Source organism: Leuciscus leuciscus (assembly GCF_965113295.1).
Source record: "Leuciscus leuciscus genome assembly, chromosome: 22".
Taxonomy (NCBI): Eukaryota; Metazoa; Chordata; class Actinopteri; order Cypriniformes; family Leuciscidae; genus Leuciscus; species Leuciscus leuciscus.
This window is the reverse complement of record NC_138746.1, coordinates 8,373,614-8,395,331: the sequence shown is the minus strand read 5'-3', so window position 1 is coordinate 8,395,331 and position 21,718 is coordinate 8,373,614. Positions and strand designations below refer to the sequence as shown.

The following is a 21,718-nucleotide window of genomic DNA, read 5'->3' as shown; positions in this document are numbered from 1 at the left end:
TGTCTGAGACTGTATTTTGTCAGCGCTTGCTATAGAGGTCCCTTGGCTCGTACTTAAAATAAACTAAATATTTGGCTTATAACAGTTGATCAGTTAATCAGACGTTTTTCTAACCGGATGGCTTACTCAGATGAAACCCATGTTTTAACAATAAGCTAAATTCTTTATGAGAGCAGTTTCAAAGTCCCTGCCTTTAAAATGCAAGCATAAAAGTATGTGGGCTTAGAAAATAACTGTTACGTATGCATATATACTAATCAGGGATTAGAGATGAATGTCTCAGTAGATGCTTAAGAGTAGTACACAAGTTGTGTTGTGGAGAAATACAATGTAAAGGACATGATACATGCAGTTTCTCATGAGAATAAATGGTTTACTGTACATACACTGCCATTGGAAGATTTGGGTAAGTACAGTTGTTTTAAATGTTTTTGAAATGAGTCGTTTGTGCTCACCAAGGCATTTATTTGATCGAAGAAACAGAAAAAACTTGTAATAATGTGAAATATTATAATTGAAAACAACTTTTCTATTTAAATATAGTTTAAAATGTAATTTATTCCTGTGACGGCAAAGCTGAATTTTCAGCATCAGTAATGATCATGATTCTAATATGCTGATTTGCTGCTCAAGAAACACTTCCTATCATCAATGCTGAAAACAATTGAAATGCCTAATATTTTATCAGAAAACATTTATTTGAAATAGAAATCTTTTGTAACATTAATGTATTCACTGTGACTTGATCAATTTAATGCATCCTTGCTGAATAAATGTATTTCTTCTCTTTTTTAACTTACTGATCCTAAACTTTTGAACAATAGTATAAATAGTCATGTAAATTAATGAGAATTCAAACATCAATACTCAAAAGCATGTAAAATACAGACAAACTGAATATTTGGAGGTGGCATGTTTATTATTCATTGTGTCCACCCGCAGCTGAACCTCTGGCTGCTCACTGACCAAAAACCAGAGGGTATCTAGGCATGTGTTGGCATCAAATCTGCTCTTTCAACATGGAGTTTGGAGTCAGACTATCATTAAAACACATACCAACAAAAACCACGTGGCACATGGCAGCAGGCAACCAAAAGGAACGCAGTAAGGTGAAAAACAACAATACAATGGTTCATGACAAACTATTTCTTAAGTGCAAAAAAATATTACTTAACACAACATTACTCTCATTTGTAAATACTAAAGCACCAGAATTAAAATGAGGCCACATGCAACTCTGTGACGTTATCACTTAGCTCTTAAAGTGTACCAGTCAGTTCTAACAATTAAACATAACCTGAGCTTTTCCACATTCACAGCATTAGTAGAATTAAGTGAGATGAGGTGGATTGTGATGAGGGAGAACTGTATTTTGATCAAACTTTAGACAACATTTACTTTTCTACCACAATTTTCTTAGCGGCTTCCAAAACAGACTCTAAGCTGACTTTATCTCCAAACTCCTTTTCTCTGTGCTCTAGGAGAACCCCCTGAAAGTGGAAAAAAACTGGATGTATGAGGACAGTCAAGTTGCTAAATCTCTGAATTGGTTTGTAATGATTTAATGAAATATCTATATATATTACCTGTTCACCAGATCCAATGACAAACACCCCTCCCAAGATGAAACCTTCTCCATTCATGTTGCCCTGGTAACCCGACTTCCAGGCTCTTATAAAATTTTGCCAAACTCCCAAGCGAATGAAACCAAGCCCACCCATCTTCCTCTGTTGTGGCCCATAAAATGCTTGCTGTGCACAAATAAGACACACAGGCAAAACAATGTATGAATGAATAAAGAATTACTGGTAGTTTTCTGCATTATTCAGTAAAACTTTTCATGCAAGCACATTTGAGCTTCCATTTACCATGTTTGATGTGCTCTATATATGTGCGTTGACCAATGTTTATATATGATTAAAAGTGTAAATGAAATCTGTTCATCATATAAAGTGATTGTGTCTCTTCAGAAGACTTGGATTTAACGGCTTGATTCATATGGATCCTTTTGCAAACTTTTTGAAGCAACAAAATTTTGGTTGTGTGGACTTTCAATAGAAATCTCTCAGGTTACATCAAAAATGTAAATATATGTACCGAAGATTAACAAAAGTCTTAAGAACAACACAAGGGTAAATGATGGAATCCCTTTAATGTTTACTAACCTTTTCATCCAAGAAAATTTCCCCTGCGAACTGAGGCTTGAAGCCCTCAATCTCCGTACCTACATTCTCCTTCACAACGGCATACAGAGGAACCCCGAGCTCATCCAGCTGGGGCTTCAGAGAGGACAGCTCAGAGGCCTCCTGCAGATACACAATCACATCTTCATGTATTCAATGTATAGACTCAGTGTTTCCCATTCATTTCCCACCATAGTTTAATAATGTGGTTTAATAATGAACTGAAAATATTTGTACACTTATAATAACATGAAAGGTCTCTTGATGTTGTATTTTGCACGATTGCTTTGGCAACCCTGCTGAAGAATCCATTATTGCTGGTCACCGGCATATGGTATGTTTGCAGGCTGGTACCCTAGGGATGCTCGATTCTGGTGTGCTGGGGCCTCATTTATAAAACTTGCATACGCACAAATTTGTAACATTTGAACGCTAAAATCCGTGCCAAAGTTCAGATTTATAAGAACAGTCTTTGAAAAGTGATTTGATACATTAACTTCATAGACATACTTCTCTGATATATCCATTCTGCTCTCTGTTTGTTTTTGTGTCACAAGCTCTGTACTGTAAACGCAGCATTTTAATGAGAATGAGCACACAAGCACAGTATCGGTGCATCCCTAGGTATAAGACTAATGTGTTTTCAGCAATTAATAGAAGTGTAGTACTCATAGCTACTTTAACTCAGATTTCCACCCAAAATTAGTGTATAAAATGCAAAAATAGCTCAGATTTTGTTTGGACAGTGAATGGGGGCCTTTGACTAAACTTTATTATGAGGAACATGATCACTTTACCTCTCTGCACAAAAATCATCCAGGTCGCCGGACAGCCATGATCACTGCACCAGATCTCTCCCAGAGAATTTTCGCTTTTAACGTCCTCTCATCTGAACGGATACAGATGGGAAAACATTACAATAAATATAGTGACTGCTTTTCTTAATTATGACAGCAATTGGCCAAAATGTAATTTCTTAATTTCAGTTCATTTCTTACCACTGTCGATGGTTTTGAGGTCAGCATTCCCAAGATACTCTACAGTAGCAGGTGCCGGTTTAGTCAGCAGGAAGTCCGTGTTTGCAAGTATTAAGCCGGCGATGGCGGCCCCCACAGCTCCAAGACCTAGTGACCACATGCCCATGGCAAGAGTCTCACCCTCCAGGATGGATGATGACACTGCAGTGAAAATATATACAGTATTGTAGGTTACAAACATTAGCTGATTCCCAATTCAGAGGCTGCATCCTTCGAAGGATGCGCACTTCAAAGGCCACGTCGGACAAAGCGTTGTTAAATGGGACAGTCTAGCCTACAGAGGATTGTTCTTGTCGCCTAGCAACCGGGATAGCTGTCGTTAACGAGTGGCATTAACGTGTGTACCGGGCTTCACAAACTGTCTAAATATGTTCACCATGGTCCATTCCTGTATATAATAAAGAGTATGAACTATATATGATCGCATCTTAGTAAGATGTCAACATTTGAATCGATTTAAAGGTGGATTTTTTTTACTTTTACATTTGTATTATTAGAGTAAGCTAAAACCCAACAGTTACATTTAAAAGTGAATTGGCAATATCTATAAAAAAAATCCTGTTGTCATTGGCACACAATGAATTCTGGGGTAGGCAAGGCCATGAAGGATCCATCTTTTGTATCCTTCATTGCACGGGAAATGAAGGACGCATTTGGAGGACTGATTTGAAGGAGTCTTCAAATCGGGACAGCCTTCGTCACGCCTCTGTGACTCAATCAGCCTTTGAATGCGGCCTTCGAAGGATGCAGCCACTGAATTGGGACGCAGCTATTGTTTCAATAACAAAAAGTAATTTGTTGAAGCTATATTATTATATATGAGCGTGACTGAGCAACCCAATTGAAAAGCTTTCATTGCACGCATTGAGTTCTCACATTTTTGTACAAAAGGCAAGCATGTAATTGCTATAATACACCAATATACCAAGACATGCTGGGGCAGGAGCAGTACCTTTTGTCTTACTAAAGGAAGACTGGCTGTTCTGGCTTTCCCTCGAGAAGTGCCGGTTTGTCGAAATAGCACGAATGCATATAGTGTTGACAGAAGTGGGAAACACTAATGTCTTGAATGGTGGTTGGCATGTAGAGATGGTCAGTGGGAGATACTTTGGAGGGAGGTTATGCGTTACGACTATCTTATTAATGGCTAGATGCCGGGGAGATTGGGACACAGAAACTCTGTACTTGACATTGCAATTTACACTAAGAGAAATTCTTCCTCTTGGCGACAAATAGGTCAAACACATGGGCCGTAGTCGCATGAGGGCCATTGCAACGTCCAGGGTGAGTTTAGCCAACCTTTCCCAATTGGGTAAAAGTTAAGTTCAGTGGAAAGCCCTGGAGAGGAAAGGAAAACAATGCTTAACCTCTCAATGTAGGCTTTTTTTTAATATTTAAAATAACCCTCAAAACAAAAATGAAGGACTCTGTGAAATGGAAGTACACTTTGCTATACTTTTCAAAAGAGTTCATAATACAGAAAAAAAGAATATAGGCTACTTCAAAACAATATAATTAAGTGTGAACTGAATGTAATGTTTTTGACACTCAACCATGTTAATTGCAATTAAATGAAAATGTATTATAGGCTATTAAATGCACTTAGTTAACAACACATTAAAATAAGTGTAGGCAAGTATTAAGTGTTAAGAAACAGTCATGAAATTGTACTGCAAGTACACCTACAGTTTACTTTTTATTTTATTAAAATATTATCTGCAAGTAGGCCTACAGTTTTTTCTTCTTCTGCTGAATACAAAATAATTTATTTTGAAGAATAATGGGTAACTAAACAGTTGATGGGCCCCGTTGACTTCCCTAATTTGAAGAAAAAGAAAATACTATCGGGCCCATCAACTGTTTGGTTACCCATATTCTTCATAATATCTTCTTTTGTGTTCAGCAGAACAAATAAATTCATACAGGTTTGGAACAATTTGAGGTTGAGTAAGTGATGACATAATTTGTATTACTGGGTGAACTTTCCCTTTAAGGATTTGAAGGACACATTTGCGCTGATTTCTGTCATGTAACGTTACAGGAAAGGTACACACACACAAAGCTACCAAACTCAGCGCTACCGAGTTATAAAAACATCTATCCTGTCTACATTTGGCGTGGAAGTGTAGAGGATTAGAAATTACTACTATTTCATTGAATACGTAATAACTTCGTTGTTAACATTCATTGTTAGCCGAAGTTTGTACCGGTTTCAAAATCGAATAAGATGTGTAACTGTTACATATGCTTAAGTAAATTAACGTAAGGATAACTATTACAGCAATGCCGAGCCAGCATTGAGATTATTTTATATTTTGCACTGCTTGCACAGGAGGCTAAAGTCCATGAAGCTAACACTTGCTGGTTAGCTTGTTTGCCTAGACAGGGAGTTGTTACAATGCAAGATACAAGCACTGACCATTTAAGAATATTAACTATCATTAACTTTAATATCTGCATTAAAGCTCTGCTTTCAAGGGTTGATAACACAACAAAAAGGAATAATACTCACAGCTTGCAGTTCTTCGGTTCTCTTTCAGTTGGTTGTCAAACTACGCGACCGTTCAGTTGGAGGACTAGCCTGTCTAACCTAATCTCTTAAAGAGACAGGCAGCAATAAATCTGTATTGCGTCTGCGCAGAAGTTTTATCCATCCTTCGTTCATGTAGTTTAATAGGCTATAAAAAGGATTAAATATAGTTTTTATTTAAAGTGATTTTCACATACCTCATTGTCACCATTCTTATGATTGAAACGTGTTAGCATCAAGCCTGGTTTTCTCAAAATGTTTAATCACAAGCACTCAAACACAAATTTAGCCACAGAGACATAGGCTACAATGGCTGCAGAAAGGCTCTATACGTTTTAAGTATTCTAAAATGGACAACAAAATGCATAGTCTCTATTAAAACTAAGGCTTATTAGCACTGGGTTGGTATACGTCCTGGTTATGAATTTGCAGAGCAATATAAAAATGTGCTGTATTTCCGTTGTATGGATTTCAGCGGATCCATACAGACCAGACACGTGTCAGGCACAGGAGGATGAGGATGAAGGCTCATTCTGGACAGAGAAGGACAGAGTCTCTTTCTTCCCAATAGGCTCAGTGGCGGAGCCAGGATTTTTTCATAGGGGTGGCCAGGCAAGGGCCAGCAACCAGTCTGGGGTGGCACAGAAATCTGAATTATTTTATCATAAAAAATAATTTGATAATGTATTGGACTGTTTTAGTGCCTACCTACACAACTGAATAAAGCTAATTTGTACTTAATTGTAATTGAGATAGTAGTGAATTGGGAATCATGGAATAATGAATGAATTTTATATTTTTTTATTATTACCCACCACCTCATATTAAAATTAATTAAATAGTAATAAAAGGGCACACACTATAGCTAAAATTCAACTTGCTCAGTTAGCCTGGTTCTGGTTCTCAAAATCTCCAATAGCTTGTTCTACATTGTTGCATCTTCATGGATGAGATAACATGCAGATAACTACTGTAGTCCAAAGATTATTCAACCTTCAATGCGTTTTATATAATCAATGAACTCTTCAACCAATTCTGAGTTTGTCAAAAAAAAGTTTAACTTTCTATATTAGTTGTCATAATAAATAATTGCAACAGTTCTATCATACCTAAATTAAAAAGGAAAACAAAAGTTCTCCTTTGAATCCCCATGTGCAAGAATGTGAACAAGGCGGAAGTCAACAGCACATAATGTAAAATGTTATGTTTTTCATAATGTAATGTTGCCAGAATGTAAAATTAGTTATTTTATGGATTTAAAAATTATCAATTTTTGTTTGTCCTTTACAAATAAACGCAAAATGAATGCCTATCGTCTAGTACAAATGCACAGTGCTCACATTTATTTGGACATTAAAACATTACATATCAGTTTGTGCCTTATATTGTGATCTCACATAGCAGAATATTTTAATCCAGACACATGTGACGCATATATAACAAATACATGCATGCAGTTTTTTTTGACAGCTTTAATCGCCTTTTTGATTCAATCAGTTAATGGACGACAACTAGCCTACGGCTACAGCACGCCGCATTTGCGCGTGATGTGCGTACCGCAAGCACAGGTATGACAGGAAAGTTAGTTAGTTTTACTGACATTTGGCCTGACAACATCTCATCTTACCGAAGATAGCCAACTGAATAAGGACAACGCCCTTTTTCTCAGCATCTGACAGAAGTGTCACAAGCTTTCACACACATCTTCTAAAATAGAAGTAGCATCAGAAAAAAAGAGATGTTGTTTGTTGTTGTTGACTGCACACTATTCGACTTACTCAAAACGGTCTTGTAACCCACCAGTTGAGAAAGATTGACTCTATATTTACTATGTGCATATCACTGTGTCTGATGTTCTGCTGAAGCTCATTCGGCACTTGCTCCTTTCCGCACTCGTTTGACTTGTGCCTGGCGCTGAGGTGAAGTTGGAGTGTGCGTCTGAAAAGTCTCACGTTTTTTGTGGTCTTAAAGAGACGGTTCAGCTTCAGCGTTTTAAAAAACGCAATTTTTGTCAATAAAAAAAGAGACAGAAACAGCAGTTGTGAGAGGTGTGGCCAAAGGGGCGGCCAAGCTTAGACCAAGGGTGGCCCCGGCCACCCCTGGCCACCCCCTAGCTCCGCCAGTGATAGGCATCACTGAGCAGATAAAGCACAAAGCACAGACTGTGAGATTTTAACAAACAGTAGAACATGCATTAATTCCAAGTACAGTATACTCACGCATCCATAATGGGAATGATGTATTTCCCACTGCGGTCCATCATGACTCGCTTTCTGTCAGGATCATCCACCAGACACCAGGCCAGAGACACACAAACCTCCTGGAAGAAGCTGCTTAGTGTGTCATTGTATATAAGAGGGAAGAATAAAAGAAATTAACTTGCATCCTCAAATCAAACCATAAAATATTTCAACATGCAAAACCATTCTATGGTCCATTAAAATTTTGTCTTACACAAATTTTTGTAGCTTTACAATTCTCTTACTTGCCTGTTACAAATAGTCGTGGTCAGTGGATACCTCCTCCTCTGCAGAGCTGGTCACGCCAGAGAGCATCACTGGCTGACTCCAAACCATGCCAAGACATGTTGTGGAGGATGGCACAGGCTGTTATGACCTGAAATTATAAAAAATAAACAAAATTATAATTTCTGAAAAAAAGTTCTTCTTTTTGTTGTTGTTGTATTTTTTAAATGTCTTTTGAAGTCACTTGTACAGTACAAAGGTGTGGTGCACTTCCAGTGCTTGCAGGAAGATGGCCCTGAACCCGGTTTTCATCATCCCAAAAGCACCGCAATAACAAGTCTACTAATGATGTAAGCTCAATGGCTAGACAATACCCATAATGCACTGTGAGGGTCATGCCTGCAGCTGAATCATCCATCCATCAATTTTCCCAACCGCTGGTCCAATGTGGCTACAGCGAAATATTGTATAAATTCTTTTTTAATTGATTAATAAATTGTTTCATTAAGGTTTACACATGCTAGTTTCCATGACAGAGTTCAAGATAAATCTTTTCATTACCACTAGAGCTGCCAGTTTGCTAAGTTTCAAATGATTATTAAACAGCAAGTACAAACTCAGAGTACGAATTCACTTACTCGTTTTAATTCACTCCTTCAAGTGGACTATATTAGTGCAGTATAGGGAATAGTGAATAGGAGGCGATTTCGAACACAGCATTTGTTTGTTCTGAGTGTTTTGAGTTTTGGCAAATGAATACAATACTGAACCGATACTGAACAATACTGTTGCGAAAAGATCCTTTTCTCACCTTTATTGCAACCTATTGTGACAGTAAGGTTATCCTTTTGACAAATAAAGTGAACGTCATACACAGACCTTTTTTTTTTTTTTTTTTTTTGCCCTTCATGAGTTCCTCAGCTCTTTTCCATTACATTACATAGTCAGTCCTGAGTGAGTTTGCTTACAAGTGAACTTGATTATGTAAGACGATACAGTTAGGTTAGCGGATCTGGGCTAGCTCTGTTTTGGTGGTAATGGTTATTTTTAGGGGAGGGGGGCAGAGGCCAGTTGCTTCTGGCTGCTGTAGGCTGGAATGTGCTGAGATGAAAGTTGTCCCAACATCCCACCCTCTCCTGCAGCTGCTGCATTCCAGCCGACTACCGAGGCAATGTGGGAAACCTCCTTTATTTGATGGTGGTAACCGTAGCTGCAGTAAGTCTAGTTGATTATTACAGTAATGATGATGAAAAATATGACAATTAAGTAGTAACACTGTTTATTGTATTTTTAAATAAAATAACTGGTGTACTTCAGATTTAGTTTGAAGGTTCTAAACTGGCAATGAAATCACAGTGAGTGTCGGGGTGGAGACTGCATGAGTTTATTGATCTATTGTGCTCATAGTGAAAGGTCATAATTAGAAGGTACAGGCTCATATCCATCTGGCGCTTAGGTTTCATACCCAGCAGCACCAGCTGTAAAGTTCACCTAGGTCCACCTCACTGGAGCACTCTCAAGAGTTTCTGTCTTACCCATTAGTGTGAGCGTGTCTGTTACGGCCCAATCAAAAGTAAGCATCCGTACCCCACCTACTAAACGTTCTAGTCTCAGTTAGCCATTGGCTGAGGCACTTCACTCCTCCATGCTTATCAAAAGATTTTGAAGGCAGGGCAGGTAACTAGTTGTGTTTATCACTGGACACCAACCAGCAGCAGCCACGTACATTTATACAGAGAGAACTGCTACAAAATATAAACAGATGCATGTCACCTTGACTAACATCAACCTTTCAACCTTTGTATTTCCGCCACAATTACATCACAATCTTGATACAAAAACTGACCTGCCTTACGTAAAAAAGTCAAACAAATCAACAATAAAAGTGTTTTATATATTTTATTTCTACTTAACATAATTTGGTCACACTTTATACTAGGTGTCTTTAACTACAATGTACTTACATGAAGAAAATGTATACAAAATTTTGCATGAACATACTATGATCTTATTGTAGTAATGACACTGAACCCTGAACCTACCCCAAAACCTTAACTTTACCCTTGTAGTTACCTTACACCACTCAGTACTTTTGTGGGTAAGTACACTGTAAGTACATTGAAAGTGCACATACTGTATAATAAAGTGCAACCCAAAACACTTTTGCTGCTATTGAGGTGGGATACGAGGAAGGTTAGGAACAGGTTGGGTGGTCTGGTTAGGTTTAAGAGTGGGTTAAGGTGTAAGGGAAGGGTCAACAGTGTAATTATTACAGACATTATTGAAGCTGTAATTAAGTAAATATAAGTACATATTAAAAACATGTACAGTATGCACACAATAAGTGCATTGTATAAAATTTTTCATTTTAATGTTGGTACAAAGACACTCAATATAAAGTGGGACCTAATATTTTATGCAATAACCGACATAATATGTTTTTAGGATGAAAAAAAGTATTAATTTCCTTTTCTGCTAAAGCAGAAGCAACAATAACACCTTCTGAGGAAACGAAAAAGAAGCACTTCACCCTCACCAACTGAAATTATATTCTGGATAAAGGGATACAACTAAATGCACCGCAATGCCAAGGTTTCTCCTCCAAACTCTTCCAAGAATCAGAAAAACATTTGTAAGCAAAGACACAGAGAATTCACTTCGAACAAGCCAGAAACCGACTACCCTGTAAAGGTGCACCAGTCAACAAAGCTTTGCATAACAGAGGCCTGTATGAGTGAGTGATACAAAAGAAGCCAAATCTGAAGTTTGCCAAAAAGCCCATTAGCATTGCTGGATAAGCCATTGTGGTCGGATAACCACAAAATAGAGCTTTGTAGTAAAAAATCTTCTTAGTCAAAATCCAACAATGCCCAAATGTCTTAATTACAATATGGCATCACATTTCATAGTAGGACTATGTGTCTTGTTGAATGGATGGAAATACCAGAATTAAACAAGGTTCATTAAAATAAGAAAAATGTAAACTTTTAATTTCAGAATTACCTGAATTCATTTATATAAAAAATTCTTTAAAAAAAGGTTCTGTATTGGCATCTAGTTCCATGAAGAACCTTTAACATCCATAGAAACTTTACATTCCACAAAAGGTTCTTTAGATTTTTTAAATGTTATTCACGTTAATAAAAAAAATTTTATTTTAAGAATTGTTCACTGAAAGGTTATTTGGGGTACCAAAAATGGTTTTTCTATGGCATCGCTGTGAAAAAACGCATTTGAAACCTTTATTTTTAAGACGACAACAGGAACAGATCTTTAAATCTATATTTTTCTCCATGTGATTTAAAAAAACAGCTATAGCTGTCGATTTTTGGACATGAAATAACATGTCATAGGTGTATTTAGCAGTGGAACATACATACTATGCATGACAGGGCTGGTTACTATCAGCCATGAACTTTTAAAATAGCTCATTGCCCCGCTTGCATCCGTTCAATTTCTGTATCTGATCCTTTTTGGTCAAGTTTGTTTTCAGACACGATTGGGACAATACTGAACAGCTATACCACTCATCTACTTGCAGCTGAAGGATCATAGTCCAAAAAGTGTGGTCTCACGTGCTCACCTGTTTGTCCATGTGTAGTTTACATGACATGGGGAATCAATGCTATACTGTTCAGAAAAGGTTTAAGTAAAATCCCTTTAATCATTTTGTAATTTAACAATAGTTTAAAAAAAGTTTAAAAACAATTTTCTTTAATTGTTCAACTTCATTAGTAAAAAAATTGTCAATAGATGTAATAATCTGATTTTTCTCTCAGAGTTTATCTCATATGCCACGTCACAGGTTGAGAGTTCAACAAGAAATTGACTTTTGTCTCACCATCTCACTTCATTGACTTATTTGTTCAGTCGAAAATTCTCCCCTAAAAATTCATCCGCCATGTGAAACATCAAATTTCTCCACTTTTACATTATAATGTTTATGTCAAACAAATCTATTCAAAGATAAGCATCAATACATTTATTCAGCATCTACGAAATCCACTATCACATTTTAGCCAATTCAGTAAAGTTATATAGGTCACTCCTGTATAGGTTCCTAAAGATTTTGTTTGTCTTTTCTGCTCAAACACAAATGTTGTAGGTTTAACCCCATGTGGGGGCGCCTAAAGAACTGAAAAGTAACTAAGATCACAATCCTGCCCTGTCACTAGTGCCTTTGACAGAAAGGCATACGATTATTACTTTAGGGGAGGGCCCTGCAATTTCTGTACAAAAGGTTTTGTAAGCATCTATGACAATAAACTATTAAACTTGCCTTTATTAGCCGTTATGTATTAGAGCTCCTCAAGTATTTTGAGAGTGAAACACTCATCACAACCCAGATCAAAGAACGAAGCATCTAAACAAAATATAGGGAAATAATATTCACATTTATTTTGCAATGTTTTGATCCAGTGGATCTGCCTAATTTGACATTTTGACCCTTTGATTACATCCTGGCTTGACCCATATTACTGAATCATGAGGTACCTTGAAGGAGCTCTTTTATTTGAGAATGTTGAAACTGACAGAAGAAAAATAATTATAAAAAGGGGGCATATCATGATACATATTAATCCAAACCTAGAAGATGACAAAGACGTTACACATTATAAGCACCGTCTGAGCAGACAGATCAAAATTTAACAAAGATTGCCACAACACGTCTTGGAATTGTTATATGTTAAACTACAGACAAAACTGCAAAGAGTTTTGCAATGCGTGTATTACATAACAACAACAAAAAACACTTTATGAGAGTAGTGCTGTATCATCCAATCACATCTGCAGTAGACTTCACACCTCTTCAGATCTGACATTTGTAAGCACTCTAACACTGATTCGGATTGGAAGAAATATATGACGAGGGTTTCTAACCCAAAAGTGTCCATTGACACCAGCAGTCGAGTCCATTGACACCAGCAGTCGAGTCCTCCCACCCCACAAAACCCCTTCCAATGACAGAGCTGAGCACACAAGGGGTTAACAGAGAGTTTCTGAAAGTTTGAATCTCCTCCCCCCAAATAACACCCCATGGAATGGTCTGCCCCACTCGTTCACATGACACGTGTGTGTATGTGTGTATGTTTGTGAGTGAGAGAGTGAGTAAAGCTTGGTGTGTGTGTGTTTTCTTTCTGCCATATATAGGGGCAAACTTGCTTCGAGGCGAGGTTGTGTGTTATATAGTCTGTGATCTATCAGCAAACCTCTCTTTCTTTCTATCTTTTATGCCCTCGGGACTATAAGGAGCTCTGCATACTTGGCCTGCTTCTGCAACAATTGGAGGAAAATTAATGAGCCTTTGATAGATTATTTTGTCCTGTTGATTTTGAAGATCTGTTCAGTTGCTGGAAAACATGGAAGGACTGAATGACGTTCATGATGACGGATCCTTCATGTTCACCTCAGAGTCTGTGGGAGAAGGACATCCAGGTGATTTTTCAATCTTTCCCTGAACTTTTAAATGAAACTCTCAGAAATGTTGGCCTACTTTTAAACTATTATACAGTAAAACTATTTTTTACTATGTTGCACTGTTTATTGATTCGGTACCTGTGTACTTGCATGGAGAGAAAAAAAGACATCCACCTATAGACTAATTCACCTGCCTCGACAAGTCATTGGAGCATATACTGTAGAAGTGGGAAGCTGGTTAAGCAACAGTTCAGTAGGGTAGTTCATTCAGTTCATTCACACTTAGTAACAATACTTCCACAGTACCATGTGCTCAGCAGGTATTTCATTGAGTAAAATTGTAGTAGACAAAAATAGTCAATTGGGGTCATGACTTTTACAGGGGGTGTTCAATTGCAGCATATCACTAGGAGGCTTTTCTCAGTTACATATTTATTGTGCAATTTATTTAATAATGAACTTACTGATGCAATGAACAGATTTTGCTTTAGTTTTTTTTCTGTCTCATGTGGGAACTTGCCAGACCTCACATTTCTTATCAACCATATTGAGGTTCTCTCACGTCATGATACAAGGCCAAAGTGCTATAGACAGTTTCAAGAGTGAAACATCAAGTCATGTCAGATCAGATGTCAAGTGTGCTTTCCCAATATTACAAAGCCGCTTTACAGAAAACTCTTAATGATTTTTAATTACTCTAAATACATAATCTCCTAGACAGATTTTGCAACACTGCAAACCAACCTGTTTGGTTCACTTGAACAAGTTTTGAGTCTTGCTAAACATCTCCCATCAGCACATATTTCAGCAGATCAATCAATAGACGCTCATGTTCAAGACAGAAAATTGATTCCATAATGTTCCAGACCTCATAGATTTGACTTGTTTGTTTCGTATTATCACCTGAGATGTTGTTTTTGACAGCATAGTTTCTGATGTAACTCACCTAAGCGGTTGCCTCAGCTAGCAGCCCAAATATAGACTGAGTGAATGATTCTGAAAGGAGAGGACCACTTGTATTGTCCTCCAGCTGCTCAGCTGTGGTTTTGCTTTGTTGGGATTCCTGTGTCCTATAGAGAGTCTTGCTATAGGAAAGACATCAAAACTCTTAAACTGAAACTTTCTGGTGTTATAACACTAAACACACACTTGAACCTTAATCTGAGCCATTACATAACTTTGTTTTTGTAATAGTCTGAATTTATTTTTATTTTTTTTATAGATAAAATCTGTGACCAAATCAGTGACGCAGTTCTTGACGCACACTTGAAGCAGGACCCGGATGCTAAAGTGGCCTGTGGTGAGTGAACTTTTGTAATCCCAAACAAAATAAACATGTAAAGACTTTCTGTATAAACACGACTGTCAAAATATTGTTTGAAAGTTCATAGTCCAACAGTTGGTCACTTATCTCGACTCTTGTTCGGTTATAGAGTGACCAATTTCTTACACCCTTTCTATCCCTAAAGTTTAACGGCATTTAAATGGATAACATCTCCATGTCCAAATTCAAGTTCGGAATAAATGATACAGTGGCGATTTCCCTTTGTCATGGGTTGTTTGACTAATTAAGATTGTTTTAATCATCAGAGACTGTTTGTAAGACTGGTATGGTACTTCTCTGCGGTGAGATCACATCTCGTGCCAACGTGGACTACCAGAAAATTGTGCGTGACACCATTAAACACATTGGTTACGACAACTCTGAAAAAGGTCAGAATCATTATTTGGATAATTATTTGTACTTTAGATCTTTACTGACTCATCCACCAAATGTTATTCTTCCACGCTTTGCTCTTACCTCTGTTCAGGTTTTGACTATAAAACCTGCAATGTTCTGGTGGCTCTCGAGCAGCAGTCTCCGGATATAGCGCAGGGTGTCCATGTTGACAGACTTGAGGATGATATTGGGGCTGGAGACCAGGTCCGAACACAACGGAAGTGTAAAAATGTGTTTGAGCACATCATTTGTGATAAACATCTTCATGTTGCATTTCCGTTGTGTTGTAGGGGCTCATGTTTGGCTATGCCACTGATGAGACGGAGGAGTGCATGCCGCTTACCATTGTCCTCGCTCACAAACTCAACTCCAAAATGGCCGAGCTGCGGCGGGACGGCACCATCCCATGGCTCCGCCCAGACTCAAAAACTCAGGTCAGCAATATGAGAGTTAAAATGTTCAGAAGGAAAACAACTTCTTTTTTGCACACTTACAATTGCAAGTTGATATAATTGTGAGTGTTCAGAGCTACAATGTGCAGGTTCAGACTTCAGAGCCCCTGACTGACATTGACCATGCTATCTTATCAGTGTTCATTGAACCAGTACATTGGCCAATAGGTGTGACGGCTGTTGAGCAAGATAGTGACCATGAGGCGGCCTCTTTTAACACTTATTAGAAAATGACCCCCCGCATGACATCCAGGGCCCCTGATCCTTACTTTTCCCAGTGGGGTAGAGGACACGGCTGTACACCCGTCAATCTCAGGAGCATGCCAGCAACTGGAAGTTGAAACCTCTGGTCTATTTTAGAGTTCTGCCATTTTCAGACCATACAGCAGGAAATGTCCAAAGTTTGTCACATTCCCTATGTTGTACATGTCAATTGAAACTATTACTTCAGATGACTTCGCCTATATGTTTTCCACAATTCCAGGTCACAGTGCATTACAAGCAGGAGAATGGCGCTGTGATTCCTTTGCGTGTCCACACAGTGGTCATCTCCGTCCAACATGATGACTACATTTCACTGGAGGAGCAGAAGCGTATCCTGAAGGAGAAGGTCATCAAATCTGTGGTGCCAGCAAAATATCTCGACGACCAGACCGTCTACCATCTGCAGCCGAGTGGGCGCTTTGTCATCGGAGGGCCTCAGGTGAGCACCCTCTGTCTTTCTATGGTTTAATATGTTGTATGTATAATGCACTTTAACTATTTTCCCGCCATATACAGAAATTTTCCGGTTTTCCGGGCGCTATTAGGGATCTTCTGAAAGAGTACAGAATCTCTAGATCAAAACACAGGCGAAGAAGCAGCAGAAACAAGCGATAGCATATGTAAGCAGAGGCATATGTAAAATAATGCAATCATCAACATTAAACAGCATATGAATCAAAGCTACCTAATGTTACCAAATGATATGTCAGCCCAGGACAAGGTATAGGACTGAGCAAAATTTGGGAGTGTTGATGGACTCGATCTACTCCATCTGTTTTGATCATTGTTCTGAATCTGATCGAGATGTAGTCTTTTTTTTTATTTTTTTTTTATTGAACTTTCATTCAAGTGTTGCTAAAAAAGAATGCATGAAGCTAGAATTTTTTTTTTGTTGTTTAAATATTGCATTTTGATATATTGCATGCTCAGATATTCATACAACAAAATATTCTGAGGGCCATGAAACTTTTGTGAAAATGATCAAAAATACGGGCGCTTATTGGCAACTTTTTTCAAAAACTCTGGTGGGGAAACAGTTTAAAAGTATTTGTTCTCTTAAAATGAAAATTCAGTGATTACTTATTGACCCTCATGTCGTTCCAACCTTAGAATTTTTCATAAGAATCTTCATGCATCTCTTGTCTTGCAACAACAGATCATCATAAAAATAAATCATCATAGTAGAAGTAGTCAATATTACTTGTGCTCTATCTTCCAAGTCTTCTGAAGCAGTGTGATAGATTTGTGTGAGGAGCGAATTATATCATTATTCATAAAAAATATGCACCTGCTATATGTCAAAGCTGTCGTGTCAACGACATTCACTCTAAAACGGCACTGGTTCTCACGTTTGTTGTAGCCGTGGTGTGCCATTTTGCATGTAGGCACAAGCGCAGACTAGACGCAAGCTTCAGTAGAGGTGAAGAGATGTTTCATGATTCTTCTCTTTCTCTCTAACTGCCAACTATTTTGAACATGAGGATCAGATATCGATTGGCAGAGTTTTCATTTTTGGTGAACTATTGCTTAAACCAAATCATAATCTTTGCTTTCAGGGAGATGCTGGTGTTACAGGTAGGAAGATTATTGTGGACACATATGGTGGATGGGGGGCTCATGGTGGTGGGGCCTTCTCTGGAAAGGACTACACCAAGGTGGACCGCTCTGCTGCCTATGCTGCACGCTGGGTGGCTAAGTCTCTGGTGAAGGCCAAACTGTGCAGAAGAGTGTTGGTTCAGGTGAGATGAAAGTGTAGACATCTTCCATAACATCTCACAAAGAAAAACTGAAAAATGCATGAGGTTGTACCTAGACAAAAAAGTTTATCCAAGCAACTCGCCACATTATTGACCAATTTAATCTGATCTGGATTAAAACTGTAATGGATGAGCTGGTGTCTGGAGCAGGGTCGTGAATAATTAATGTGTTCTGTAGGTGTCTTATGCCATTGGAGTCGCCCACCCTCTTTCAATCTCCCTCTTCACCTACGGCTCATCGGCAAAACCAGAGAAGGAGTTGCTACACATTGTCAACAAGAACTTTGACCTCCGACCAGGTGTCATTGTTAGGTAAACAATTAATAAGATAATATGTTCTTATTATTGTTCCACTTCAGGCAAAGTAAACCAACATTTCAAGTTTTTCAGTTTAAAAAAAAACAAATGGTTACGGTACGTTCAGTACTTTGTATGGGTGGGTTAAAATTAAGGCAAATGATTAACATTATGTAGTTTAGGATTCACTCAAATAAGAGGGAATAAAGGGAAATTCTTAGATATTACATTTGTCCATGAGAAATAAATGCCATGTAATATTAAATCCATCTAAAACATCATCTACTTTTAGTCGATGAGAAAGTGCAAAACGAAACCAAATTTTAAAAATATATATTAATTTAAACATATCAACATTTAACAAAAACAACATGTGGAAACTTCTTGTGAAACCTTAAGCTCTTATAATAACACTATAATTAGTACACTGTTGAAATACAATATTGTGAATTATTTACACTTTAGTCATTTATTGTGTTTTAATGTGTTATGGAAAGAGCGTATTTTTTTAACATTTTTAATTACAATCCTATTCTATCTTCATAGTTATATAAATATATAAAGCATGGCATTTCCCAATTTTTCCTCCAGAGGGAGTACCGCTACCATCAATATAGCCTGGCACTACTTTATATTAAGTTTCTCTTGAAGGGATAGTTCACACAAAAATGAAAATTGTCATCATTCACTCACCCTCAAGTTGTTTCAAATCTGTGAGAATTTCTCTCTTCTGCCGAACACAAAAGAAGATATTTTGAAGAATGTCATTAACCAAACAGGTGATGGGCCCCTCCATACTATGGAAGTCAATGGGGCCAGTTTGGTTACCCATATTCTTTAAAACATCTTCTTTTGTGTTCAGCAGAAGAAAGAAATTCATACAGGTTTGGAACAACTTTAGGATGAGTAAATTACAGAATTTTCATTTTTGGGTGAACTATCCCTTTAATTCAAATTGTTCAATTGTGCAGTTGTAGTATAATATTTAATAAGTACTGTTGCACCTAAATTAGGTACAGCTTTGGTTCAAGTAGGATTGAGGTGTCGGCTGTTTGTTGAAAAGCTAAATAACTTAATTTCCACTAACAGGGACCTGAACCTGAAGAGGCCGATCTACCAGAGCACAGCCTGCTATGGTCACTTTGGCCGATCAGAGTTTCCATGGGAGATGGCCAAGAATCTCAAGGTTTAAAGAGAGAGGCGTGCAAGCCCTACCTTCAGTCATTCAGTCGCTTTTTCCTTCTGTGCTCCTCTCCCTTCTGATTTTGGTTCTCCTCTGGCATACGCTATATTTCAGATTAGACAAATATACTGTAAATGTCGTGAAAATCCAGTCTTTTATTTTGAAGTCTGTCAAGAAAAGATCCCTCACAACATCAACACTCATGACAATCAATCATTCCTTAAAGCTGAATTGTCTTTTTTTTTTCTTTTTTTTAAGGCGATTTCCTATCCGAGGTTGGCATATAGAGACAACTTTTAAGTGATCAGTAAACCTGAAAAATGTAAATACAGTGACTCATCTGTAGTGCTACCAAAACACATTACTCTTTCAGCAGCAACACTCTCAGAACATATGAGTGAAAAACAGCTTTTCACTGGGGCAGTACCCTTAAAAGGACATCTTTGTACCATTTTTTTACCCCTAAAATGTGCATACTAGCACCTTAGAGTAGCAATATGTACCTTAAGGTACTACTGTGAACTTTTTAGGAGTTGATAAGGTAACCAAGTTGTGAAATTAAGGGTGCTGCGTGTAATTTGGACTGTACTAAAGCAAAAAAATACAATATTATGTTTGCAGATATTTAGAACACTGAAAAACAGTGATGTGTTATTCTACTTTGAAATTGCGTGCCATTTCGGAATGTCTGTTTTTGTTTTGGTCTGTGTGATCCCACCCACTGCCAGTTTACCCAATAGTATTTCTACACGCCGTGAGTTTGACGCAGAAGTATAGATTGGGGTTAAGGCTCAAAGCTTTCCATTGTCAATTACTTTGTTGCGTGTCCTCAATTTGGCAACCTGCATGAGTGTGGAGTCTGAGAAGGAGGGGGAAGGGAAACAACTCTCCAATATTTTGAATTTGGACTACAGTACCCATTTCAACTAGCCTGGAAATCCAGACCCTGATCTAAAAGATTAAGGGCCTGGCATTGAGTAATGAAAATCGCACAACTCGAGGGGCGGTAACAAGCATGCATTTGAAAATCTCACTGCACGCAATTGGATAGCACTACGACCAATCACTGTTGTGATTGCGCTGTCACTAGCACTGTCGTCATCTGTTTAGCTCGCCTCTGGCCCGCCTATATCAGATACACCGATGTGATTGGTGCAGCTCGGCTACAAGGGCATAGTTAATAAGCATCATTACTCAATGCCAGAGTAACTCGCTGAGCAAATTCAAATTGTGCTCTCGCAAGATTTCTGGATTTCCAGGGCACTTTTCAACCACTAGCTGTCAATATTACATACTGCACTTTTAACTTAAAAATTGGAAAATGGCATAAAACATCAGTGAATAAAGCACCGTTTCCATCCCACGTGTTCGAGAGAACAAAATAATCACTTCCTGGGAAAAATGGAAGTTGCTGCAATCGGGGGAAAACCACTGTGGCTCTTTTTTGTACATCATAAATTAGAGGCCGTTTAGACAACACCGTTGCTAAAAATGGACAACTTATTATGTGTTTTGGCTGTTCATTTACATGACTACAGCGTTTCGGGGGCTTGTGTGAGGCAAAACTTTTGGAAACGGGATTCAAAGTGCACGTTTTTGAAAACGATACCGTTATCGTCTCTGTGTAATCTACAAAAAAGGCAAATTTGTGAAAACGGTGAAGTCATGCGCATTGTGTTTAGTTTATAGGCTTGTAGTTTCTTTATAAAGTGATATCGCCAACTACTGGCCTGGCAGCATACTACAGCAGTTTTTTTTTTTCATACACAATTCAGATTTATATTTCAAATAATTTAAATCATAATTTTCCAGTTTCTTACTACATAGTAATTTCCTTTTCTCTGTCTTGAGCCAAATGAACTATTTCATTGCTTCTTCATCGTGGCTGTAACCTGCTAGCGTTTCAGGAGGAGACATGAAATTGTGGACCATTACAAGCTTTAGGCTTTTTACATGTCCTACGATCCGAGAATCATATTCCTCTCATCACATACTTACAGTCTTAAAAGGGTCTAATTTTTGACTGCATCATCTCATTATTGTTGGATAATGGCAGGGGGATATTAATATGAGAATATTGATGTTTACATGTACAGATCCTATGCTGGTCTTACATTGATTGTCACCACTGGAGAGTGAGCATGTGTATGTGTGTGTGTAAGTACTTCTGTTATGAACAAAGCCAGATTATGTTGTACACTTGAGATGTGTGTGGAAGCCACTGTGAAATCTCATTTGTTCAACAGAGGCATTAATCCTTAAAAACACTGTAAACATTTTATTATTACAGTTTTCTTTCAGATTTTTAGCGTTTGAATTTAAGATCTGACATGTAAATAATTGTGAATAATTAAAGTGTGGAAAATTCTTCATATTTGTCCAGTGTCAGTATGGATGTCTTTAAACACAGAC

General features: G+C 37.8%; 2 protein-coding genes and 1 long non-coding RNA gene across 5 annotated transcripts; 1 reads left to right on the top strand and 2 right to left on the bottom strand.

The window, feature by feature from the left end:
• Positions 1-898: 898 nt before the first annotated feature.
• Positions 899-5,886, bottom strand: selenou1a (selenoprotein U 1a). 2 transcript variants are annotated; one of them, XM_082154692.1, is made up of 7 exons: positions 5,733-5,850; positions 4,173-4,558; positions 3,182-3,361; positions 2,981-3,072; positions 2,166-2,306; positions 1,587-1,751; positions 899-1,490 (listed from the first exon to the last, which is right to left on the bottom strand). In XM_082154692.1, the coding sequence occupies exons 2-7, from the start codon at positions 4,489-4,491 to the stop codon at positions 1,395-1,397; spliced, it is 993 nt and encodes a 330-aa protein (XP_082010818.1). In that variant the 5' UTR covers positions 4,492-4,558; positions 5,733-5,850; the 3' UTR covers positions 899-1,394. The 2 variants fall into 2 exon arrangements, with proteins under 2 accessions (XP_082010818.1, XP_082010819.1); XM_082154693.1 differs by lacking the exon at positions 4,173-4,558 and having other exon boundaries at positions 5,733-5,886.
• Positions 5,887-7,065: 1,179 nt separating this feature from the next.
• LOC309487157 lies at positions 7,066-14,857 on the bottom strand. The gene is made up of 3 exons (XR_014201788.1): positions 14,580-14,857; positions 8,240-8,366; positions 7,066-8,080 (listed from the first exon to the last, which is right to left on the bottom strand). It is a non-coding gene; the product is annotated as an uncharacterized lncRNA (long non-coding RNA).
• mat1a (methionine adenosyltransferase 1A) lies at positions 13,296-21,676 on the top strand (the record flags this gene model as incomplete). Of its 2 annotated transcripts, XM_082154690.1 has the most annotated exons (9): positions 13,298-13,651; positions 14,856-14,933; positions 15,224-15,346; positions 15,445-15,557; positions 15,644-15,787; positions 16,290-16,508; positions 17,626-17,808; positions 18,005-18,138; positions 19,213-21,676. In XM_082154690.1, exons 1-9 carry the CDS (start codon positions 13,576-13,578, stop codon positions 19,313-19,315), a joined length of 1,173 nt encoding a protein of 390 aa, XP_082010816.1. In that variant the 5' UTR covers positions 13,298-13,575. The 2 variants fall into 2 exon arrangements, with proteins under 2 accessions (XP_082010817.1, XP_082010816.1); XM_082154691.1 differs by lacking the exon at positions 19,213-21,676 and having other exon boundaries at positions 13,296-13,651; positions 18,005-18,142.
• Positions 21,677-21,718: the final 42 nt, after the last annotated feature.